The sequence below is a fragment of the Aquarana catesbeiana genome, linkage group LG02, assembly GCF_042186555.1.
Source record: "Aquarana catesbeiana isolate 2022-GZ linkage group LG02, ASM4218655v1, whole genome shotgun sequence".
Classification (NCBI taxonomy): Eukaryota; Metazoa; Chordata; class Amphibia; order Anura; family Ranidae; genus Aquarana; species Aquarana catesbeiana.
Genome location: NC_133325.1, coordinates 546,221,871 through 546,248,765, shown reverse-complemented (window position 1 = coordinate 546,248,765; position 26,895 = coordinate 546,221,871). Strand labels below are relative to the sequence as shown.

Sequence of the window (26,895 nt, the reverse complement as noted above, 5' to 3'; positions counted from 1 at the left end):
TTTGTGCTCAGAACTATGGCTCCCAAAAAAGACACCACAGAGGTACCAAAAATCCCACCCCCAGGCGCTGGGAATTCCAGCCGTGCCTCTACACTATCATCCTCTCCTGAAATACCAGATATGGCAATCCAGGGTGAGTCATTGGAACCAATTGGTGGTGCAGCTGCTTCTCGCATCTCAGTCCCTGTATACGTGACTGAAGATGCATTTTCCTCCGCCCTGCAGGACCTATAAGGAAGATTAGTGGCTTTAATCGCATCCTCCATTCAAAAGGATAGGAAGCGTGTTGGATCCCCCTCCCCCACCTTAGACCCTTTACCAAGGGATCAGTGGGTACAGGATGAGGTGTTACCCTCAGGCGATCAGGAGGAAAGGCAAACCGAGTAATCCTCTGCAGAGGAGACAACGGTGGATGAACCTTTTTCAGCCTCGCAATCTTAGAAATTGCTGGTACAATCTCTTACAGAGATGGTTCGTGCCACTTTCAAGCTACCCCTAACGGAGTCAGCTGAAAGTTCTATTTCCTTAAAACCTTCACAGCCTTTGCATGCGTTTCCTGTCCATGCATTACTAGAACAGCTTATTTATGCTGAATGGGTTCACCCGGATAAGCATTTTCTCCCTCCAAAGAGATTCACAGCACTCAATCCCATGGAGGAGAAATTCACCACAAAATAGAATGTACCAGCAGCTGACGCTGAGATTTCCAGTGTGAATAAAAGTCTTAACTTGTCCAGTAGACAATGCACAAATGCTTAAGGATCCAACAGATAAAAAAATTGGAATTCCTGTTTAAAATCCTCTTTTTCCTTGGCAGGTGCCATTACTCAGCCTGCAGTCGCTGCAATAGGCATCTGTCAGTCCCTAAAGGACCAGTTTAGACAGGCCCTTAAGGAGGTTCCTACACAACAAGCGCAGGATTTGGCCGAACTGCCAAGGGCATTATGTTTTGCCATAGATGCCACCAGGCCTCCATGGCTCAGATCTGTAAGGCCGCAACCTGATCTTCAGTACATACATTCACCAGGTGGATATAAGAAGGCATGAGTATATCGCCTTTGGGCGCAGTGTGCTGCAGACTGCCGTATAGGTCCTCAAGTCTGGGGGTGCCCTGCGGGCTGTCTCTCCCTCCCCTCAAATAGCATTGCTATGGGACCTCCCACATAGTGATTACTATGGTGCTCTGTGTCCCATGATATACGATAAAAAAAATAGGATTTTTATAACAGCTTACCTGTAAAATCCTTTTCTTGGAGTACATCATGGGACACAGAGGTCCCTCCCCTCTTTTGGGGTTTAGGTATATTGCTTTGCTACAAAAACTGAGGTTCTCCTGGTAGGAGGAGGGGTTATATAGGGAGTGAATTTCCTGTATTGGGTATACCAGTGTCCATCACCTGAAGGTGCCTATATACCCACATAGTGATTACTATGGTGCTCTGTGTCCCATGATGTACTCCAAGAAAAGGATTTTACAGGTAAGCTGTTATAAAAATCCTATTATCGGTACCAGCTCCTGTCTGCTGTGTCTTGCAAGTGTCTAGGTGCAACCGGAAATGGTCGGGGTACCGGACTATCTGATTAAGAGTGTACGTGACTTCGCTCCAGTACATGTAAATTCCCCTGGCCTTAGGAAACCATAGAAAGCCAGATACATGGCTGCCTAGGCTAGGTAAGCTCTACGGAGCAGGGCCCTCTGATTCCTACTGTATTAAAGTGTATTGTATTTGTACTGTCTACCCTCAAGTTGTAAAGCGCTACGTAAACTGTTGGCGCTATATAAATCCTGTATAATAAATAATAGGTAGATGCCCGAAAGGGGACCTGGTAAGCATATCGGACATACCACGGAATATGTGCCCTGTGATGGGGAGCCTGCTAGCCGCAGTGGGGAGGTTACTCTTCTGAATTCCCTTTTAAAATGGCCGTAATAGGATGTGCCAAAAATATAGAGGGCCTATCGGAGTGCAGCAAGTACGCAAAGTGTTGGATTCCTGCCAAAAATGTCTTAACGGCATTGCGAGAAAGTTTAAGCTGTGAGTGGCAGTAGGCCACGAAAGCACGTAGGTATTGAATGTTGTAGCAATCGAGCCTAGGGTACCGCGATTGTAACGACTGGAAAGTATTCCAGACCGTGTTATACCTTCCTTGTGTTGGCTGATAATGACTTGTCAATCAATGCTACCGCGCCGGCCCAGTGAGTATCTAATCCACCGTTAAAAGCGAGAAGTGCGGGGCCAGAGTTGCACAGGCGTCTGGGACCTTTGTTAACGATTTCGAAGGTAGCCTGATTGTCTGTAGAGAAAACAACAGTGTTACCTGTCCATAGATGACCCTACACCTGCGCTGCAGACACTATAGGGTAAATTTCAAACAATGCTGACGTTTACGCAAACCTGGGAATGGCCAGACTTTGTCCGGCCATGGTCCTGCTAGTCAGTGAGCGCCAAAAATTGCCGCATTGCCTTTGGTGGCTGCAGCATCAGTAATAATCTGATAACACCAACACTGCAGGGATGCACAGTGGTGAAGTGGTAGCACTCTCACCTAGCAGTAAGAAGGGTTGCTGGTTCGAATCCCAACCACGACACTACCTGCCTGGAGTTTGCATGTTCTCCCTGTGCCTGCGTGGGTTTCCTCCGGGTACTCCAGTTTCCTCCCACACTCCAAAGACATGCTGGTAGGTTAATTAGATCCTGTCTAAATTGTCCCTAGTATGTATGAATGTGAGTTAGGGACCTTAGATTGTAAGCTCCTTGAGGGTAGGGACTGATGTGAATGTACAATGTATATGTAAAGCGCTGCGTAAATTGACGGCGCTATATAAGTACCTGAAATAAATAAATAATAAATAAATGAACATGGTGATGCCTGTCCAGTGCTGAAGGAACTCGTCCCACGTGTAAATCGGACAAAGCTGCGGAATCTAGTTTGGCCCGAGAATCGGAGTCGGAGGCTATGGCTAACGGTGCCAATAACCAAGAAATGAAAGACCTACCTCGGGGAATGATCCTCATGACAAAGTTTAGCATACCTAGAAGTGATTGCAATCCCTTCCTGGAACAGGCTTGGGAGATCGTAAACGCATGGATACGGTCTTGGATTCTTGCTAACTTGTCCGCAGGCAGATTAGCCTGCATGGAATGAGTGATGATGTGAAAAGAAACGTCGACGGGATGAGTGGATTGAGGGCAGATATTAATAGGGCGAGACTCCTTATACAAATTCAGGCTGACCTATGGTTAGCCTTCCTATTTAAGATCTGTTATTAATTCCGAAAGAGTTTGTTGGCAAGGCAAAGTCCATTTAAGTGCGATCAGTCTACAAGCCAATGCTATGGCTAACTGATTTTTACCAACAATATACACTACCTCATTAAGAGAAAAAGCACTGCGCATGGGTTCAATGACTGTAGCTGCCAGCAACAGGAGTTCAGATAAATAAACACAAAGAACATGTACAGGATGTAAAACATGTAAAAGTGCAGTGCTAAAAAAAATCTAAATATACCAGCGTTAAATAAATGACACCAGTAGTAATAACTATACATAAATGAATGTGAAATTGTGAGGAAATGAAGATCCTGAGAAAAATTAATTCAAAGTCCTTAAAAAGTGGCTCGGCATTAAAGCACATAAATAAGAAGAAATTCTTCTTAATTCCATGAGAGCGTGCCTCTAATGCGATGCCTGTGAATCCTGTCTGCTATTTTTAAAATAGAAGTGTCATTTCCATCTCTTAATAAACTTTGCTAGACATTTTTACACTATGAAAGAGTTTCTTGGATTTTGTTTTTGAGTACGTTGGAAGACATGCTCTCATGTCCATCGGTTGGAGAAAGCTGGTCTTTGGATAGGATCAGTTGGTCCCTTGAAGCGCTGTTAGACCTTTCTGTTTGCGCAGTGGTCATTAGAATCTGGTAAGGAGTTGTAGTGTACGTTCTGAACCTGGTACTCTCTTCCTATCGGTTGGAGCCTTTTGGTGTTTTCTTTATGGGATTAACTGCTTGCCGACCAGCGCGCGCTGATGTACGTCAGCAGAATGGCACTGGCAGGCAAAAGGGCGTACAGGTACGTCCCCCTTAAGAAGCGGTGTTGTGAGCGTGCCACCGGAGGTGCATGCGCCCACCGCGGTCTCTGTGACCGTGGGTTCCGCGGACTCTATGTGCGTTGGGTGCCCGCAATCACGGAGAGGAAGAACGGGGAGATGCTTATGTAAACAAAGCATTCCTCGTTCTGCCTAGTGACAGGACAGTGATCTACTGCTCTCTGTCATCGAGAGCAGTGATCACTGTCCTGTGTGTTCAAGCCCAGCCCCCCACAGTTAGAATCGCTCCCTAGGACACACTTAACCCCTTCACTGCCCCCTAGTGGTTAACCCCTTCACTGCCAGTGTCATTTATATAGTAATCAATGCATTTTTAATCGCACTGTTAGCTGTATAAATGACAATGGCCCAAAAATTTGTCAAAAATGTCCGATGTGTCTGCCATAATGACGCAGTCCCAATAAAAATCACAGATGCCATAACTAATAATAAAAAAAAAAATAAAACTGCCATAAAACTATCCCCTATTTTGTAGACGCTATAAATTTTGCGCAAATATGCGATTTTTTTTTTTTTTTTTTTTTTTACCAAAAATATTTAGAATACATATCGGCCTAAACTGAGGAAAAAAAATTGTTGTGTTATATATTTTTGGGGGGTATTTATTATAGCAAAAGGTAAAAAAGAAATGTAAAAGTAAAAAATACAGCTTTTTTTTTTCAAAATTATCTTTTTTTGTTTATAGCGTAAAAAATAAAAACCGCAGAGGAGATGAAATGCCACTGAAAGAAAGCACGATTTGTGGGAAAAAAAGGACGTCAATTTTGTTTGGGTATAGCGTCGCACGACCTCGCTGTTAAACCGACGCAGTGCCGAATCGCAAAAAGTGCTCTGGTCAGGAAGTGGGTAAAATCTTCCGGGGCTGAAGTAGTTAAGAAGAATTTCTTCTTATTTATGTGCTTCACTGCTGAGTTACTTTTTAAGGACGTTGAATACATTTTTGATTGGGTCTTCATTTGCTCAAGATTTCACATTCATTTGTGTATATGTATTACTATTGGTGTCATTTAATGCTGGTATATATATTTTGATTTTTTAGTGCTGCACTTTTATCCTTTACAATATACATCACCCACCTCCTATCAATACCTGATCACTTATTAGTACCCTTGTTGTGAAAAAGGTGTAGCTATTTTTCTATTCAGTGGATGGACGTTTACAGTTTTATTCTTGTACACAGTTTATTTCCTCCGGTGGTAATTGTCAAACCCTTGTTTTTATCTCCTATGGTGCATCTTAGGAAAGGTAACATATCAAAATATGGAAAATGGTCTTCCTCAGCACCCCTATAACAACTTGTGGTTTCCTCCTTCAGCCTTTCTCTGTAGCAGCCACATGGAAACCTCCAGCATGCACTCAAATCATTTAATGAAAATAAACCAATATAACATCAGACTACAACAGGTCCAATAAACTATACTTGGTGAAATACAAGGTGCTGTGCCCTCTTTTTTCTGCATACAAAGAGGTTCATGGTTTGTTCATTTTGAGTGTCCAAATGGCAGGGGAAGCTGCTTTATACTCTAATAGTAGTTGACGCCCACCCCAATAGCCCCACAGAGCGACCCACACACTTACTTAATCCTTTGCTTCTTCACTTTCAATTTGGGGTTAGGGCTTTGCAGATATTGTTCCACAATATCTTCTGCAAAACCCTGCCTGAATAACATGGGCACTCTATATCCCAGTCAACTGGATACTTCTCACTAAAAGTAAAAGCTTTATTTTTTTAAGGCCAATTAAAAAGTAAAAAACACACAAAAGTCATATATTTTTCAGGTTTCAGCAAGTTATTACTGCTAGATTGGTATTGGGATGTGTAAGGCAGTGCTTATGTCTATATGTTTACCTATATAAGATGAAGAAGTGTGCTTACTCGTGTAATGCTTATGTTTTTAGGATTATCCACGAAGATGGATACTCTGAGGAAGAATGCAGGCAATACAAAGTGGTTGTCTACAGTAACACCATTCAGTCCATAGTAGCCATAGTGCGAGCCATGGGGAGGCTGAAGATCGATTTTGGAGATGTGGCTAGAGTTGTGAGAGTCAAGTTTTTATCATGTTTTTTCCTTATCTGTCATCATTGCTTTACATAGCACAACCCATCAATTTTCTTGCATTAATTTTGCTCATTTTTTTTAGGATGATGCCCGGCAACTGTTTACATTGGCCAGTACAGCAGAAGAAGGTGTACTTTCTCCAGAACTTGCTGGAGTTATTAAGAGGTTGTGGAAGGATACCGGCGTACAGGCATGTTTCAATCGATCTCGGGAGTACCAGCTTAATGACTCTGCCTCATAGTAAGTGAGCAGTGTTACATAGTCAGGTTGAAAAAAAGACCATCTAGTTCAGCCAATAAAAATAAAACAAAAAAACATACAATCCTATACCCATAGTTGATCCAGAGAGAGGCAAAAAAAACCAGCAAAGCATGATCCAATTTGCTACAACGGGAAAAAATTCCTTCCCGATCCTCCGAGAGGCAATCTGATATTCCCTGGATCAACTTTACCAATAAGGCCTCATGCACGCAGGGTGTTTGAAAAAACGAGCTGCAAATCCACTACCAACGCCAGGAAAAAGCGTCTGTAAAAACGTGCTTTTAGTAGCTTTTTGCATTGGCCTTAATGCGCGTTTAGCCACGCTAGCTTTTAACAGCGTTTCTCTGCCTCTATTCAAAATCAATGGTTCCCTGTGAGAGCCCATTGATTTGAAGTCGCACCACAAGTCAGATCGTGATGATCCGACTTGTGGTGCAGCTTCTGCGCTGAGGATCTTGAAGGGGAACCCTTGCCAAAATTAAGAAATAAAACTGGCTTAGGGTCCCCCCCCCCCCCCCAAAACCATATCAGACAGGGTCTGGTATGGATTCTGAGGGAAACCCCAATGCCAAAAAAATGGCGTGGGGTCCCCCCAAAATCCATACCAGACCCTTATCCAAGCATTCAGCACGGCAGGTCAAGAAGGGGGGGAGCGAGTGATTAGTCTCCCCCTCCTGGACCATTTCAGACCACACGCCCTTAACATGGGGGATGGGTGCTTTGGGGCAGGGGGGCACTGTGCTTATCACAGTGCCACACCATGCGCACCGCGCCCATCAGTGCTTATCACAGTGCCACACCATGCACACACTGCCCATCAGTGCTTATCACAGTGCCACACCATGCACACACTGCCCATCAGTGCTTATCACAGTGCCACACCATGCACACACTGCCCATCAGTGCTTATCACAGTGCCACACCATGCACACACTGCCCATCAGTGCTTATCACAGTGCCACACCATGCACACACTGCCCATCAGTGCTTATCACAGTGCCACACATGCACTCAGTGCTTATCACAGTGCCACACCATGCACACAGTGCCCGTCAGTAACATAACACACTTCCAAAGCCTCTCTCTCTCTCTCCTATCTCTCTCTCTCTCTCTCTCTCTCTCCCCCCCTATCTCTCTCTCTCTCCCCCCTATCTCTCTCTCTCTCTCTCCCCCATCTCTCTCTCTCTCCCCCATCTCTCTCTCTCCCCCATCTCTCCCCCCCCTCTCTCCTCCCCCCTCTCTCTCTCTCCCCCCCTCTCTCTCTCTCTCTCTCACTCTCCCTCCCTCCTCATTATCACATAGTTGTTTGGCTACATTTTAAATCATAATAACAGAAATCACCCAAATGGCCCTGATTAAAAGTTTAAATACCCTGGGATGTTTGGCCTTGGTACAGACACACAAGGTGACACACAGGTTAAAATGACCAATAAAGGTTAAGTTCCCACATCTGTGGCTTTTTAAATTGCATATATATATATATATATATATATATATATATATATATATATATAGAGTCAGTGAGTTTATTAGATCTTGCCTGAATGCACTGAGCAGGCTAGATACTGAGACATCTGGATCAGAAAAGAACTATCCAAAGACCTGCATAACAAGGTATTATTATTATACAGGTAGTGTAACTTTTTTAAAGATGGAAAAGGATATAAAAGAAATCCAAAGCCTTGAATATACCAGTCAGTACTCTTCAATCACTTATTAAGAAGTGGAAAATTCAGGGATCTCTTTATACCAAGCCAAATACAGGTAGAGCAAGAAAGATTGCAGCCACAACTGCAAGAAGAATTGTTCGGGATACAAAGAAAAGCCCACAGGTAACCTCAGAAGAAATACAGACAGCTCTGGAAAAACATGGTGTGGTTGTTTTGAAGGAGCACAATACAACGATACTTGAACTAAAAAGGAGCTGCATGGTCGAGTTGCCAGAAAGAAGCCTTTACTCTTTTTTTTTACTTTTTTGTGGCATTAGTGCGCTAAAAGCTTCTTTCTGGCAACTTGACCATGCAGTTCATTTTTGTTCAAGTATCGTTATATTGTGCTCCTTCAAAATAACCACGCCGTGTTTTTCCAGAGCAGCCTGTATTTCTCCTGTAGTGATCTGTGGGTTTTTCTTTGCATCATGAACAATTCTTGCAGTTGTGGCTGCAAACTTTCTTTCTCTACCTGTACTTGGCTTGGTATCAAGAGTTCCCCACATTTCCAACTTCTTAACCACTTCAGCCCCGGAGGATCTTACCCCCTTCCTGACCAGAGCACTTTTTGCGATTCGGCACTGCGTGGCTTTAACTGACAATTGCGCGGTCGTACGACGTTGTACCCAAACAAAATTGACGTCCTTCTTTTCCCACAAATAGAGCTTTCTTTTGGTGGTATTTGATCGCCTCTGCGTTTTTTTTTTTTTGAGCTATAAACAAAAAAAGAGCGTCAATTTTGAAAAAATATTTATTACTATAATAAATATCCCCCAAAAATATTTAAAAAAAAAATGTTTTTCCTTAGTTTAGGCCGATATGTATTCTTCATATTTTTGGTAAAAAAAAAAGCACAATAAAGGTATATTGATTGGTTTGCGCAAAATTTCTAGCGTCTACCAAATAGGGGATAGTTTTATGGTATTTTTATTTTTAATTTTTTTTTAGTAATGGTGGCGATCTGTGATTTTTATCGGGACTGCGACAGTATGGCGGACAGATTGGACACTTTTGACACTATTTTGAGACCATTGTCATTTATACAGCGATCAGTGCTATAAAAATGCATTGATTACTGTGTAAATGACACTGGCAGTGAAGGGGTTAACCACTAGGGGGCGGTGAAGGGGTTAAGTGTGTCCTAGGGAGTGATTCTAACTGTGAGGGGGCTGGGCTTCAACACACAGGACAGTGATCACTACTCTCGATGACAGAGAACAGTGATCTCTGTCCTGTCACTAGACAGACCGGGGAAATGCTTTGTTTACAAAAAGCATCTCCCCGTTCTTCCTCTCCGTGACATGATCGCGGGCACCCGGCCGACATAGATTCTGCTGGGTGCCCGCGACAATGCTTCTTAAAGGGGACGTACCAGTACTCCCTTTTGCCTACCAGTGCCATTCTGCCGACGTAAATCGGTGTGCGCTGGTCGGCAAGCGGTTAATGAGTGATTGAACAGTACTGACTGGCATAGGCAAGGCTTTGGATATCTTATTATATCTGTTACCATCTTTATAAAATTCCATTACTGTGTTACGCAGGACTTTTGACTTTTCTTTTCTGCTCCCCATGGCTCAGTATCTAGCCTGCTCAGTGCATTCACATTAACAAACTCATTGACTATTTATACGCAGACACTAATTTCAATTTAAAAAGCCACCGATGTTTTAAACTACCTTTTTTAAATTACCATTTTAACCTGTGTGTGTCACATTTGTGCATCTGTACCAATGCTAAACATGCCAGGGGATGTCAACTTTTGATCAGGGCCATTTAGGGGAATTATGTTATGATTTAAAAAGGAGCCCAACAACTATGTTATAATAAATAGCTTCATATCGCCAACCTGTGGCATTTTCCAGTTGTCAGCCTAGGTTCACACTGAGTGCGGGAATGTAATTGTGCGAGTTACATAGTAGGTGAGGTTGTAAAAAGACACAAGTCCCTCAAGTCCAACCTATGTTTGTGATTATATGTCAGTATTACATTGTATATCCCTGTATGTTGCGGTCGTTCAGGTGCTCATCTAATAGTTTTTTTAAACTATTGATGCCCCCCTCTGAAACCACCGCCTGTGGAAGGGAATTCCACATTCTTGCCGCTCTTACAGTAAAGAACCCTGTACGCAGTTTAAGGTTAAACCTCTTCTCTTCAAATTTTAATGAGTGGCCACGTGTCTTATTAAACTCCCTTTTGCGGAAAAGTTTTATCCCGATTTTGGGGTCACCAGTATGGTATTTGTAAATTGAAATCATATCCCCCCTCAAGTGTCTCTTCTCCAGAGAGAATAAATTCAGTGCTCATAATTTTTCCTCATAGCTAATGTCCTCCAGTCCCTTTATTAACTTTGTTGCCCTTCTCTGTACTCGCTCCATTTCCAGTACATCCATCCTGAGAACTGGTGCCCAGAGCTGAACAGCATACTCCAGGTGAAGCCGGACCAGAGTCTTGTAGAGTGGGAGAATTATTGCTTTATCTCTTAAGTTAATCCCTTTTTAATGCATGCCAATATTCTGTTTGCTTTGTTAGCAGCAGCTTGGCATTGCATGCCATTGCTGAGCCTATCATCTACTAGGACCCCCAGGTCCTTTTCCATCCTTGATTCCCCCAGAGGTTCTCCCCCCAGAGAGTAGATTGCATTCATATTTTTGCCACCCAAATGCATTATTTTACATTTTTCCACATTAAACCTCATTTGCCATGTAGTTGCCCACCCCATTAATTTGTTCAGATCTTCTTGCAAGGTTTCCACATCCTGCGGAGAAGTTGCCTTGCTTAGCATCGTCCGCAAATACAGAGATTGAACTGTTTACCCCATCCTCCAGGTAGTTTATGAGCAAATTAAACAGGATTGGTCCCAGCACAGAACCCTGGGGGACCGAACTTTCCACCCCTGACCATTCCGAGTATTCCCCATTTATCATCACCCTTTGAACTCGCCCTTGTAGCCAGTTTTCAATACATGTACTCACCCTATGGTCCATGCCAACGGACCTTACTTTGTACAGTAAACGTTTATGGGAAACTGTGGCAAATGCCTTTGCAAAATCCAGATACACCACGTCTACGTGCCTTCCTTTATCTAGATGGCAGCTCACCTCCTCATAGAAGGTTAATAGATCAGTTTGGCGAGAATGATTCTTCATGAATCCATGCTGATTACTTGTAATTATACCGTTTTCATTACAATTTTGTATATAGTCCCTTATCATCCCCTCCAAGAGCTTGCATACTATTGATGTTAGGCTAACTGCTCTGTAATTCCGAGGGATGTATTCTGGCCCTTTTTTAAATATTGGTGCTACATTGGCTTTTTTTCCGATCAGCTGGTACCATTCCAGTCAGTAGACTGTCAGTAAAAATTAGGAACAATGGTCTGGCAATTATTTGACTGCGTTCCCCAAGTACCCTCGGGTGCAAGACATCTGGTCCCAGTGATTTATTAATGTTAAGTTTCCCAAGTCTATTTCTAATTCTGTCCTCTGTTAGCCATGAGGGTGCTTCCTGTGATGTGTCATGAGGACAAACGCTGCAGTTTTGGTTACTGAACCCCCCCGACTCCCTTGTGACGACTGAAGAGAAGAATAAATTCAATACCTTTGCCATCTCCCCATCCTTTGTAACCAGTTGTCCTTCCTCAATCTTTATGGGGCCAATATGGTCTGTCCTCCCTTTTTTACTGTTTATCTACTTAAAGAATTTCTTGGGATTTTTTTTTGCTCTCCTCCACTATGTGTCTTTCGCGTTCCATCTTAGCCACCCTAATTGCACCCTTGCATATCTTGTTGCATTCTTTGTAAAGTCTGAATGCTGATGATCCCTCAGCCTTGCATTTTTTGAAGGCATTCTCCTTTGCTTTTATATACATTTTTACATTGGAGTTAAGCCATCCAGGGCTTTTGTTCGCTTTTAAATTTTATTTCCCAATGGGATGCACTGGCTCATGCCCCTATTTAATATGTTCTTAAAGCAAATCCTTCTGTCCTCCATGTTCTTTGTTTCTAAGATTTTATCCCAATTTAGATCTTCTAGCAAGGATCATAATTTAGGGATGTTGGCTCTTTTGAAATTCAGTGTCTTTGTGTTCCCCTTGTGTGTTATTTTTATAGCTGAAGCCAATTGACCTGTGATTGCTGTTTCCTAAATTGCCCCGTATTTCCACATTTGTGATCAGGTCTGTATTGTTGGTAATCAGTAGATCTAGTAACGCCTTGTTTCTAGTTGGTGCGTCTACCATTTGACTCATGAAATTGTCCTGCAAGACATTTAGGAACTGGCGAGCCTTAGATGAATGCGCTGTTCCCTCCGCCCAGTCTATGTCTGGATAATTAAAATCCCCCATTATGATAACACTTCCCATCCAGTTCAGCTAAACTCGCACACTTTCATTCCATGTCAGTCCCAATTTCAGCGGCGATTTCTGAGATATGTGTGCGTGTTTCTGCACAGATGCCAATGGAAATCGCACCCTGAAATCGTCAAATGTAGTACAGAAACTACTTTTGGAAATCGTTGTGGCGTCACAAATGCGGCGTCGCACCGATTAGGATGGTGCCATTGCCGCCAATTTTACATATCAAATCGCACCAATGTGAACCAGAGCTCAAACAGAGAAAGCCTAAAGTTCAGTTTTGGTAATGGCCCAGGCCACTTATTTATTTATTTTTTTTAATGTAACCCTTTGTGCTTTCTTTTTAAAGCTACCTGAATGATCTGGATAGGATCTCGGAGCCCAGCTACGTTCCCACTCAGCAAGATGTGCTGCGAACACGGGTCAAAACAACGGGTATTGTGGAGACACATTTCACTTTCAAAGACCTTTACTTTAAGTAAGTAATTTTTTGTATTTTCTGAAGGTAGTTGTAGTTGATCCCTAATACTGTTTATTTAGTTGCTTAAAAAGAGGCTAATATCACTAGCGTCTTGTAAAATCCACTCTCGAACCACTTTATATTTGTCTATTTAGGGTTCACTAACTGTTCCTTCCTCCATTGCAGCTGCCATCATGATTCCCAACTAGAGTCGGTTCTTAAAGGGAGCAGTGGTGTCATATGTTTTGTCATGTGACCGTGCTTGTTTTCATTTGCCAATCTCCACACTTCATTATGCTTCCTCATAGCTGGAAAACACAGTGGGGGACATTTATCATTATAGTTGCAGGGTTTGTGACAGCAATACTGTTGCAATGTTAAAATAGCTTGCAAAATGCAACCTAATTATTCTGAATGTGAAGTTTGCCTACCTAAATCTGTCGTAGAATAGATTTTGTGACAATCACAGCAAATGGTCGCAAATAACATATACTTATGTCTGAGGCAACAGATTTCCTTAATGTCATGCTCCTTTCTCTTTTTTTTTTTTTTTGTGCTCTGCTGTTCCAATGCCAGTTCACTGCTGTCAACTGTCAATTAAGTTAACTTTTTGCGGACCTGATGGGGAACTGAGCTCTCAGATATCAGTTAGACCCGGTCCACCCTCAGTTCAGCCTTGAATGACCGTGTGCAACAGTGGGTGTGTCCTATGATTAAAGTAGTTGTAAGAAGGGCACCACTACAGCGTGGCCATGTGAGAGGAGACGCCGATGTGTGTATACCATGACACAGCAGGGAGGATTCCCACATCCACCTCAAATGTGCGTGGATGGGGGGATCTGTTCAATTTTTCTGAATTAAAAAAAAACCTTGCCATGTATGGCCAGCTTTTATGGTGGGGGTGACGGCAGGAAGAGGAGTGTTATGAGGACTACTATATAAAGATCAGGGAAAGTACCAGAGGCACCTAATGGCAAAGAAGATGTGGAATATGAGAGCCCACTGTATTTTTTAAAAGAAGGGGTCATCAAATAGATTTTATCGTTGTACCCCCTATACAGGGGTTACCTTATCGCCAGTTTAATAGTTTACATGGCAGCTATTTACAATGTAGTCTTTAGTCTGTTTTGATTTACATGGTGGAGTTGGATGCGTAGCTCATTCATTCTCCTACAGTTGTTCTAAAAATAATTATATGCTAGTATCGTTACTGACTTTCAGTGGTGCTGCAGTGTCCCAGGCAATTTATCTGTAGGAAAGTGCCTATACTTTAATGTGCACTAGGGCTCTAAATTTATTCTGGCACTCCTGAGCCATTTTTCCACAACCATTGTAGTGTTGGCATCTGCCTTTATTCAGAACTACTCTTCTGGCCTTTTTCATGGAACCTTTATTCTGTTGCATACTTTGCTGGAAGTTAGAGGAGCCTGTTCCAGCGTGTGTCTCTGGGCTACCACATGTGGACTCTCTTCTCTGTGGGCCTAACTTCAAGGTGACACAGCTAGCAGAGCCCAGAGCAGTGGTACATCTTCAGTTTTGAGCTTGCAATTGAGTGCTAACTGGTGGTGTTACCATCTGCAACCTTTTTACATGGTTTCCTACTTTTGACAGCAAGACTGACACCAGAAAGATGACCACTGCAGACACTGGAGAATGCTCACAGTAGATTTTTTCTGCTTGTGGATGTGCAGCCTAAGTAACGAATGTATTTCTCCAAAATCAGCCTAATAGTACCCACAGTGCATTCTGTTTAACTTTCCTATTATGTCTAATTTACATTTTGCAGCCTTCAGCTTGGAGAAGGGCTTGAGCAATATTTGCTAACTTTAACAAGTTTTACCAGCAGCTTCCATCAAGCCTTGTCTCTGACAGCATGCAGAGACGAGATGAACCTTTAGCTCTGAGAATGTACTTCCCATGCTACAACTGGTCACCACCACACCCCCATTTCTTCCCAACCAATTGATTCAGAGATTTCTAAAATTAATTTATTAGCTTTCAGCAACTTCCTTCACTCTTCCCCTGCTCTCCTGTGTAGAAACAAGACCTGCCAGAACTGATTTTACAACTGTTATGCACTACTGTGCTTGATAGAGAAAGAGACTCTGATTAGGCTGATTCCTTTATCATTTTCTACAGTTTCAGCAATTAAGATATAGAACACCTATGCTTCCCCTGCTTGGTAATGGTGGTAATGTATGTTTGTGAGCTGAGGAAAAAGCACTGTGACAGTCTTCGTGGCCACGTACAGAATGACAGTCAAGTAGGCGAGAGTGCTCCCTATTCTTCTCCAAGAATAACAGTGAAAACAAGGAGTGGGGAATTACAGCTGCAGGTGGCACTACTGGACAAGAAAACCATAGGAATAAGGATGTATGCAGATGACGCCAACAACTGCAACAGAAAAAAGGAGGGTTGAGCAGCCTATAGAATACACAGTTTCTATTTTGTTTTTTGTTCAATCAATTGGTTGAATGAAAAAAACTGACTTGATTTCCCCAACCACACACTTGATATGGATGAGGGAATCCTCCCCACAGAGTTATTGTATTCTGAGAGCGGGGATACGTCTATCAGAATACACTGACCAGCACTGCTGGCTTTAGCCAGTGACACTGATTGAGTGGGTAAAATCCAACAGGGTGGTTGTACAGAAGTCAGTAGGTAGATCAACTTCTGTACAACCTCCCAACCCATACATGGATCGAAATTCAGCTTTTCCCTACTGTACCGGCCAAATATTGATTCGTGTATGGTTTTCCCATTTCTCTTTAACAGGTCATCTGCTGGTGGTCCCTGATTAAGACATGACGCACATGTCAAATTTGCATACTGAATGAAAGGGTGGGTGGAAAATGTAGTCTTGGAATGGAGACACGAATATGTTTATCTAAGTGTCAATCATACCTGCTTGCTGAATCTAGTTGGTAGGTGGTTACATTGACCAATTTGCATGTATTTAATAACCCTAAGAATAATGGGTGCAGTGCATATTTGAAAAAGTTAAATGATCATTCAGACATGCCAAAAAAATAATTTTCTGGAAGATGAGGGAGTAAAGTACACTGATTGTTTAAAGTTTTACAGTGCTTGGGCTAGACCATCATGTGATGCCTGCAGTTCCTCCTCTGAGCTAGCTGCTTCTGCATCAACCACTGGCTCATGCCTGGATTCCTCAAGTGTGGCTGTGGTTTAAAATCTCTACCTCTGGTTCTAAATTAGGGGTTCGACTGAGGTCATAGGGCTCACATAAAGTGACCCTTTTCTTCTCCTGTTTCCTCTTCCTGTCTTCCTACTGCAGTTCAAACCATGCCTTCTCACTGGCGTTACTCAGGACATTGACTTGGGTGCAAAAATGGGGCGCTCATTGTTTTCCTTCCCTGTGTGAGGATTTTACTTCTATGCAGACAGAAGCCATAGGCAGCCTTATCTAAGGCAAACTTTGAGGCCTAAACGAAGACGATAAAATCTTCCCTAATCATCTGAAATTTTAAGATATAGAGGGTGGAAATGGCCTAACTGACTGTTTTTCAGTTCCTAAGCGATTTTCCACCTTCTACCCCTTTTTTTGAAGAATATGTTTAAAAGTGGGCTTTGCCATCCTTGGTGGAGTCACCTCAACAAGCTAACTTATTTTGTTGTTCCACTTTTTTAAAACGGTTGTAAACTTAAAAAAAAAAAAAAAAAATTCCGCCTGCAAGGTAAAAGTATGTGTGCTAGACCCCTTAACCTCTTGCTGAATGCGCTGTAGCTGAATTACGGCTACAGCGCGGTTAAACATTTCCGGAAGGGCGTCCTTTGGCGTCCTCCCAGAACCCTGTCCGGTCGTGCTCCCCCAGGGATTGAGGTAAAGGGCCAATCACAGTGGCCTTTTATCATGTGATCAGCTGTGTCCAATCACAGCTCATCACATGTAAACAAATGCTGGTTATCAGCATTTCCTTTCCTCTGCGCTGTCACTGTCTGAGGAAAGGAAAGCCGATAACTGCCTTTCCTGTGACAGAGCACATTTACACTGATAATCAGTGCGCTTAACAGTGCAGCCCCATCAGTGCCCATCAGTGAAGCCTCATCACCACACATCAGTGAAGAAGAAAAATTACTCTAACAGAAATGATAGGTCTTTTTTTCAACATTTTTGGTCTTTTTTTCATTTGTTTATTAAAAAGTAAAAAACCCAGTGGAGATTAAATGCCACCAAAAGAAAGCACTGTCTCAAAAAAATGATAAAAATGTCATATACTGTACAGTGATACATGACTGTACTGAAAGCTGAAAATTGACCTGGTCAAGAAGGGGGTGACATGCCCAGTAGGCAAGTTGTTAAACTAAAAAGTGGGTCAAGTGTGCGTGTTTAATGCCAGGAGTTTTGTCCCCCTTAACTTGGTTACTACCCCAGTTCACATTGGGTCATATGGAGGCAGAAAACAGAATATCTTATTCCATAAAACCATTTATTCTGTTAAAAACAGATCGCTGACTATAATACCCGCATTGGTTGGTACCAGACCCGGCACTTGGAATAATATGCTGCTTTCCACCATACATGCTGTGTTATGTTAAAGTGACTGTAAAGGCCTTTTTTAATTTTTTTAATAACAAACAAGTCATACTTACCTCCACTGTGCAGCTCATTTTGCACAGAATGGCCCCGAACCTGCTCTTCTGGGGTCTCTCGGCGGCTCTCGCGGATCCTCCCCACATCTGATAACCCCCTCGGAGAAGCGCTTCCCCGAGGGTGTTACCTTGCGGGTGCGCTTCTGGGTCCAGCATTTGTGTCTTTAGACACAGAATGCCGGACTTGGCCCCGCCACCCTCGTCATTGGATTTGATTGACAGCAGCGGGAGCCAATGGCTGCGATGCTATCAATCTATCCAATCAAGAGCCGGGAGCCCATGGAGAGAAAGACAGCGCGTCCCCGCCGACTGAATGAAGGGGTTCAGGTAAGTAAAACGGGGGGGCTAGGGGGCCGGTGACTGCCAGGTGTTTTTTCACCTTCATGCATAGGATGCATGAAGGTGAAAAAAACCTAACATTTACAACCCCTTTTAAAAGACACAAAAAGCCTTAGGGAACAGCACACTTGCCAGCTAGCATACAAAAAATAAACCAAAATGACAATAACATTTTGCATTACAAACAGAAGTTTTAGTTGCACAACATTTGCAAATATATGTGGAAGCCGCACTGCCTTGTCCACTCTTAATATTTGAGCCACCATATTGAAGCATATACAGCTGTGCTGATAAGTTTACATACCCTGGCAGAATTTAGGATTTCTTGGCCATTTTTCAGAGAACATGAATGATAACATAAAAACTTTTCTTTCACTCATGGTTAGTGTTTGGCTGAAGCCATTTATTATCAATCAACTGTGTTTACTCTTTTTAAATCATAATGGCAACAAAAACTACCCAAATGACCCTGATCAAAAGTTTACATACCCTGGTGATTTTGGCCTGATAACATGCACACAAGTTGACACAAAGGGGTTTTAATGGCTAATAAAGGTAACCATCCTCACCTGTGATCTGTTTGCTTGAAATTAGTGTGTGTGTGTATAAAAGGCCAATGAGTTTCTGGACTCCTGACAGACCCTTGCATCTTTCATCCAGTGCTGCACTGATGTTTCTGGATTCTGGGTCATGGGGGAAGCAAAAGAATTGTCAAAGGATCTGCAGTAAAAGGTAGATGAACTGTATAAAACAGGAAAGTGATATAAAAATATACCCAAGGAATTGAGTAATGCCAATCAGCAGTGTTCAAACTCTAATCAAGAAATGGAAAATGAGGGGCTCTGTTGAAACCAAACTACGGTCAGGTAGACCAACTAAAATTTCAGCCACAACTGCCAGGAAAATTGTTTCGTATGCAAAGACAAACCCACAAATAACTTCAGGTGAAATACAGGAAGGACTCTGAAAACATGTGGTGTGGCTGTTTCAAGACACACGATAAGAAGGCACTTGAAGAAAGATGGGCTGCATGGTCGCCAGAAGAAAGCCATTACTATGCAAATACCACAAAGTATCCCGCTTACAATACGCCAAACAGCTCAGAGACCAGCCTCAAACCACCTGGCACAAAGTTGTTTGGCGTGATGAGACCAAAATGTAGCTTTTTTGCCACAAATTTAAACGCTACATTTGGAGAGGAGTCAACAAGGACTATGATGAGAGGTATTATATTCCTACTGTGAAACACAGAGGTGGATCGCTGATGTTCTGGGGATGTGTGAGCTACAAAGGCACAGAAAATTTGGTCAAATTTGATAGCAAGATGAATGCAGTATGTTATCAAAAAATACTGGAGAAACACTTGCATTCATCAGCCAGGAAGCTGCGCATGGGACGTACTTGGATATTCCAACATGACAATGATCCAAAACACAAGGCTAAGTCAACCTATCATTGGCTACAGCGAATAAAGTGAAGGTTCTGGAGTGGCTATCTCAGTCTCCTGACCAATATCATTGAGGCACTCCGGGGAGATCTCAAACGTGCAGTTCATGCAAGACAGCCCAAGAATTTCCAGGAACTGGAGGCTTTTTGCCAAGAGGAATGGGCAGCTTCACCATCTGAGAAGATAAAGAGCCTCATCCACAAATACCACTAAAGTCTTCAAGCTGTCATTGATGTTAAAGGGGGCAATATACGGTATTAAGAACTAGGGTATGTAAAGTTTTGATCAGGGTCATTTGGGTAGCTTCTGTTACCATTATGATTTAAAAAGAGTAAACACAGTTGATTCATAATAAATGGCTTCAGCCAAACACTAACAATGAGTGAAAGAAAAGTTTGTTGTCATTCATATTCTCTGAAAAATGGCCAAGAAATTCTAAATTCTGCCAGGGTATGTAAACCCATGAGCACAACTGTATAGCAATGAATAAATTAGGGTTGCACCGAAACCACTTTTTTAAGACTGAGTACAAGCACCAATACTTTTTTTTTTTTTTTTTTTTTTCTTTTAGTACTCGCCAATACCGTTTACCGACTTTTTTCAATGTCGTGACAGTGGCATTAATATACATCACTGATAGGTGGCACTGATGGGGCGTGGACTGTGTCAGTAGTTTTTTTTTTTTTTTTTTTTACAATTTAATTTTTTCAATTTATTATTTTCTTACAATGCTTTCCTTTTATTTGGGGGGGGGGGGGGGGGGGGGGGTGGGTGCTGGTGGACGGTGTCAGTGTTTTTTTTTAAATTTTATTATTTAAACATCTTTTAAATATTTATTACAATTCTTTTTTTTTTTATCAGCCCTGTTGGGGACAGGCAGGGACCGGAGGAGGACACGGGGAGCCAGAGAGAGGGAGGAGGACCTGGAGAGAGGGAGGAGTACACCGCTGAGAGGCAGGAGGGCACGGGACAGTCAGGGGTGATCGGTGCGGCGGTGGGGGCAGTTAAAAGCACAGATCTCCCTGTATAACTTTTAATAAAACACCTGACAGCCATGGGAGGGAGAGGAGGAGAAGTGGCTGTCAGAAAAGCTATTCAGGGAGCTTGGTGCTTTTAACTGCCACCACCACCACACCGATCCTCTTTGAGGCTGCCCGGCCCCCTTGCTGAGCTTGAGGATGCTTGGTCCAATACAACAGGTATCAGATTAGGCATCGGAGCATTTGCACGAGTACCGATACTCGTGCAAATGCCTGGCATCGGTACCGGTGCATCCCTAGAATAACTTATAGCGTAAATAAAGACAAAACTTTTTTTTTTTTTACATTTTGGATAGAGTGGAGATGGATTAGAACACCTGTCATGTTTCTATTTTTGTCTGTTACCCTGTTGGGAATATTCACTGTCTTTTTTATTTGGCCTGTTTAAAGGAGGAGTATGGGAATCTTTTTTTTTTTTTTTTTTTTTTTTTTTGAAATTATTATGCTGCATCTGAAATTATTATGCTGCATCTGCCCCCTGCCGGCTCTAAGACTGAGAACCGAGTGATCAAATGCCGCCTATCGCTCGGTTCTTACACCTCCTTGAGCAGAGAGTCGGTGACTAGAGATGGGCAAACAGTTTGAGCTGAGCAAAAGTTCGGCCCAAACTTCACCTGTTTGCCTGTCCGGCAAGCATTTAAATTTGCGGGTAGCTCAGCAGGATGTTTGTCCGCTGAACACCCCACAATGCCCTAGAGCCCTATTTGGATGAAGTCAGGTGCAAGGCTTCGCCAATTAACACTGTTAGAGATGAGATGAACAAAGAGATGATTACTTTCTTCAATCACGTCCCAGTGCTCTTAGTCCCACCCCACACTATAAATGGTAACTTCCCATAGCCAGCTCTTGTAGTGTAGTGTGTTGGAGTGAAGATAGGTAGAGCAGAGGAGCAGAGCTTAGTTTGCTACTAGCAGTTTTTTTGTCCCCCCTTTTTTTTAAATTGTCAGCCGCAGTTTTTCTGACTGCGACGCTGGTGTTGCCCCTTTTTTATTTTTTTTTTTATAGTTTTTACATTTCTGTCAGTGTGAGCCTCAATTTAAAGTGCACTAAACACTGCTTTTCTTTGAATAAAGTGCATCCAATTACACATTTCCCAGAATATGAAATATGGGTAATAAGCCCCGCCATCATGTCTGGGAGGCCAAGGTGAGGCAAATTCTCCCATGCCGCTATGAGGGGACCAGCAGCATCGCTTTCTACAGACAAAGGTTGATGTGGTCCGTTCTAAGGCAGGGCACCTTTGTCTCCATTTAGTGATGTTACCCATGCTATCCAGCCACAACATGTAGAGAAGGTGGTGGACTGGCTTACTAAACCATCCTCATCGACCCAAGCTGGCAATAGTGCACAGTCCACTGCAGCTGCTAGAGTGGCTTATTCTGTCTCCTTGTCCACAGCTACGCCTCCCATAACCCCAGCATCATGCATGGAGGAGTCCACTAAATTATTTGAACACCGCATCAGCCACTTGCTTCTTGATACATTACTTTATTCTGATGTTGGTTCTGAGGTAGAGGAAATGACTAACATGAGCCTACAGAAAGGGAAAAACACTGATAAACAACAAATTGGCAGTCCTGTTCCCCCAGCAGCAGCAGCATATTGTCAAGTTGGTTCCAGTGATAATATGGAGGGGATGCTAATGATAAGGTCACTGATGCGACTTGGGTGCCGGATAGAGAAGAATAGGAGAGCGAGGGGAAGAAACAACCCCAACGAAGCAGGATGTCCTCCAGAGGCAGGCATGATGGAAGAGTTCAGAGCAGCCACTCTATCAGATTGTCGAGCTGTTATCTCCTGGCCTACTTCCCAGAGCTCAACTGTGTGGGTCTTTTTTTAGCACATATGCAGCCGATCGCACTGTTACAATTTGCAATCTCTGCCACAAGCAGATTAAGTGTGGCAAAAACACCAGCCATTTGGGTACCACATGCTTGACAAGGCATTTAACCTGCCGCCAGTCAGCCCATTGGCAAGAGCACCTAAAAACCACACATAAGGGACACAATTCTTCTCCTCCTCACCTCCCATGTGTAACTCTGCTATATCTCAGGATCCTCAGAGCAGCCTCCACTAAAAAGGATGATGGCTCGGCAAAGGGTGTCGCAGGTCCTTGCAACACGTCTGGCAGCAGCACATCACCAGCTGTAGAGAATAGCCGGCACATTTCTCCAGCTGCTGCAGTGCAAAAAAAATACACTTCCTGCCACCCACATGCCCAGCGTCTAAATTTCAGCTTTACAACTCCTGCCTTTCTGTTTGGTGGATTCTGCCCCTTTCCGTGAATTTGCAGAATGTGCTGTAAGGCTATTCCAACTCTGTGCCATCACGTGGAAGGCAATGTTTTGGCATCATTGGACAATGCAGGCAGTGGCTATGTCCACCTTACTGCTGACTCATGGTCCAGCAAGGATGGTCAGGAACAATATATTTCGGTCACAGCACACTGGGTAACTGTCAGAAACCATGAATCAGACTGAGACAGGAGTACAGTTAAATCACACTTGTTTAATAAAAGTAAATAGAACAAACGTAGTCAAAACTTAGCCAAAGTTCAGTAACCGGATTGGATAGTGAGCCACCCCAGAAGGTCAGGGATCAGTGTAGTGGAATAGCAAGCAGGATCTGGAGCCAGAAGGGATGTCAGCCAAGCAAGTCTTTAAACAGGAACAAAGGAGGTAGTCTCTCTGATGTTGACCAAGGCGAAGGCAGAGATCCTCTGGGCTGGACGGCTTAAGTAGGCAGGTCTGACGAGCAGGATATCAACAGGTGAGTAGCTGTTGAGAGGTAGGATCTGGCGATTAGCCGACAGCTGAGTGGCCAGCTCAGAGAAGGGAGGGCTGAGCCCTGACAGTAACTCTGCTTGCAACTTGGAAGGATGCAAGGTATGGCTCAGTGGTGGAGCTGATTTTGCTGCCACGTCTCTATACAGCTGGTGGTGTTGATGCAAGATCTGTCAGCTCCACCCCTACTCCTCCTCCTCCATGCTCTCCTCTGCTGGATTGTCCTATGAACCACCAATACCCCCTAAGCGTTCAAGGGGCCATTCAATGAGTCAGGCTACAACATGCCATGCAGTGCTTCAGCTTGTCTGTCTAGGGGACAAGAGCCACACAGGAGCAGAGATTCTTTCAGCTCTGCAGGGGCAGGCCCAGAGGTGGCTCACGCCATGGAAGCTTGAGCCAGAAATGGTGGTGTGCGATAATGACTCTAACCTTCTGTCCGACCTTCGACAGGCAAAGTTGAAACGTGCCATTCCTGGCACATTTCCTCAGTTTGGTTCAGCGTCTCTTAAACCGGTACCCAGGTTTGCAAGATCTTCCAAAGCAGACCAGAAGAGTCTGTAGCCATTTCAGGCGGTCATACACAGCCAGTGTTCGGTTGGCTGAAATTCAGCAGGAATTCTACCTGACCGTAAACCGCCTGATTTGTGACATGCCCACCAGGTGGAACTCAACTTTGGCAAGCGGCTGCACATGCAGAAGAGGGCTGTCAGCGAGTACCTGTGTAAGTATGGCACAAGGACAGGCTCAGAGCACCTCTGCTTTTTTCCCCATGCTAATGGCTGCTGATAAAGGATGTATGCACTGTACTGTCACCGTATGAAGAGGCGACAAGGATGGTGAGCCGTGGCAATGCATGCATCAGCGACACAATCCCTGTTGTGTTGCTGCTGGAGCATACTCTGCGCGCCATTATGGACAGGGCACTCGAGGCAGAGCAGCGGGAAGAAGAGGAGAACTTCCTTTCCTCTTAAAGTGGTGTTCCACCCTAAAAAAAAAAAAAAAAAAAAAGTCATGATTGTGCCTAAAAAAAAAAATAAAAAAAAACATTTGGATAATTTTTTTTTTTTTTACTTACCTCTAAATGCCTGTTGCTAGGGGGTCCCTCGTAGTCTGCCACTTCCAGTGCCTGGGCTGGTGACATCACTTCCCCCTCGGCACAGGAAGGGCTCCGCTCTGCTCCCTCCCTCCTGTCAATCATCTGGGACCCATTACAGGTCCCAGGTGACTGAGCGGCCAATCACGGCGCCCACAGTTGCAATGCCGGCGTCACTGAACGGAGGGGGAGACGAGCGGGGCTTCGATCCCCCGCATCGCTGGACCCTGGGACAGGTAAGTGTCCAATTAAAAGTCAGCAGCTGCAGTATTTGTAGCTGCTGACTTTTATTTATTTATTTTTTTGACTGGCCCTCCTCTTTAAGGCCAGCTTTATGCAGACACCATTCTTGCAACACCACAGAACGCAAGAGGAGAGGGAGGAGGATTAGGGCAGTTTTGGAGGCATTGAAGCAGATGAAGACATATGTCAAACCTCAAGAGATGGCTTTCAGTCACCAGAAACCTTGGCAGTAGTACTTGACTGGGAGGAGGCAGTTCCAGATACTGTAATTCTCAGTGACCCTTAGGACTGCGTTTCATGCCTCCGCAAACTTGCAGTGCATGGGCTCCCTTATTCTTAAAAGCCTGCGAAACGACCAGAGAATTTGTGGCATCAAGGATAAGGATCATTATTGGTTGGCAACCCTCCTTGATCACAGTTACAAGGGGAAAGTCTGGGAACTCATCCTGTCCTTGCAGAGGGAGCAGAGAATGAAATATCTTGAGCACACAAAGTGGAGTTTATGTAACATCTTTCCAGACTGGTAGGTTACAGTCTAATGGAGAAGCTAGTTTTGAGGCTCCTGTTGGTCAAAGGAGAACGATGAAGAAGGAGGTTGCCTCAGTGATGCATTTCAAAAAATTTTTAGTCCTCGGTGCCCAGGGCTGTGGCGCTTCAACATCCCATCGGCAGCGTCTGCATCAAATGGTGGAAGATAATCTAGGGACAAAAGCAAACATTGAGAGCTTTCCAGTAACCGATCCACTGGGTCTCCAGGTCATGAGAATAGACCACTGGCCAGAACTTGCTCAGTATGCAATGGAACCGCTGGGCTGCTCTGCATCCAGCGAGCTTTTCGAACGGGCTGCCGGAGGTTTTGTGACAGATAAAAGAGCACATCTGTCCACAGACTCCGTTAACAGGCTGCCATTTGTAAAAATGAATCCATCCTGGATTAGCCTCACCTATCAAGCCCCTGATGCTGATGTCGCTTATTAAGTGTTATTGGGTTCTCAAATCTTTGCAAGACTGTCTAGGCTGTCTAGCTTTGTGGGTGTTTGATTTTATCTTAAAGTAATTTTTTGGTGTAGGTTTCATGGGGACAATTAACACCCAAGGACCAAATTTCCTGCACCTTTTTTATAGCAAGGCTAATTCTTGCTTTCATCAAGAGTACCTCTAGAAGTTTACTGGGTGAAGAAACCAACAAAACCCAAAGACCAATTTTTCCGCACTTGTTTGACAGGGGCGTAAAATTACAGTTTTTTACAGCAAGGCCAATAGGGGTACTGAATACAATCATAACATAGATGCATCACGATTCAGCTGCCTGTGATTCTGCATCAATGCTATGACTGGCTAAATCAATTGGCGGATGATGTCATCCAGTGCGCCAGGCCCTGCCTCTCCTCACAGCAAGAGGAGCGCTTTCAAAACGGAGCAGTGGGCATTGGCTGCACCCTCTTTTGCTGCCTTGCCGCTGACGTCATCCCCAGCCGCCCTGCATCGCCGTGTTGCAGGCTGCTGCGTGAGACCCGAGCAAGTGTCCCCAACTCCCGGAACTCCCGGAATACTGTACAAAACACAAAATTTTGTACTCCCGGAATACTGGGCGCGCTTGTCCTCAGTCCTCCTCACACTCTCACAGACTGTCCCATCGGGTACTAACTAGTAATTGTACTACATAAGGAAGTGAAATGTTTACAGACAATATCTGATGCTCCAGTTATTTATGTGCAAATTATGACTGTAATAAACATATGGACCTAAACAATAAAGGGACCATGCATTCATGGCAGTGATGAGCAAAACTATAAATCATACAAAAAAGGTATCAATTAGGTATTTGTGAATTAATAAGACAAACCATAATTATTGAACTGACATACGTTTGGGGACATCTTTAGCTATGTGGAATATATATATATATATATATATATATATATATATATATATATATATATTTTTTTTTTTTTTTTATATTTACACACACACACAATCCATCTCCTGTACCATGTCTGCAGTCTCTGTATACCATGTCTGCAGTCTGACCATTTCCTGTAGTAGGTCTGCAGTCTCTGGCCACCTCTTGTATCTTGTACCGAAGGAGGCTCTTTACCGCGTGATCAGCCGCGTCGAATCACGGCTGATCACGATTTAAACAGGAAGAGCCGTTGATCGGCTTTTCCTCACTGACGTCTGACAGACGTGAGTAGAGGAGAGCCGATCGGCGGCTCTCCTGACGGGGGGTCTGTGCTGATTGTTTATCAGCGCAGCCCCCCTCGGATGCCCACACTGGACCACCAGGACAACCAGGGAAGCACCTAACATGTGGATGGCCAAGTACATCCACCCATGGCCATCCACATGTGCAAATTAATGCCCAACATATGCCAATCAG

General features: G+C 43.7%; 1 protein-coding gene across 1 annotated transcript in view; it reads left to right on the top strand.

Moving 5' to 3' along the window:
• The window catches only part of GNAI3 (G protein subunit alpha i3), a 102,236-nt gene that overhangs the window by 28,449 nt on the left and 46,892 nt on the right, over nt 1-26,895 (top strand). The window contains exons 3-5 of the mRNA XM_073615894.1: nt 6,007-6,148; nt 6,252-6,409; nt 12,840-12,968. Coding sequence (XP_073471995.1) covers nt 6,007-6,148; nt 6,252-6,409; nt 12,840-12,968 — 429 coding nt within the window. The remainder of the gene's footprint in view (nt 1-6,006; nt 6,149-6,251; nt 6,410-12,839; nt 12,969-26,895) is intronic.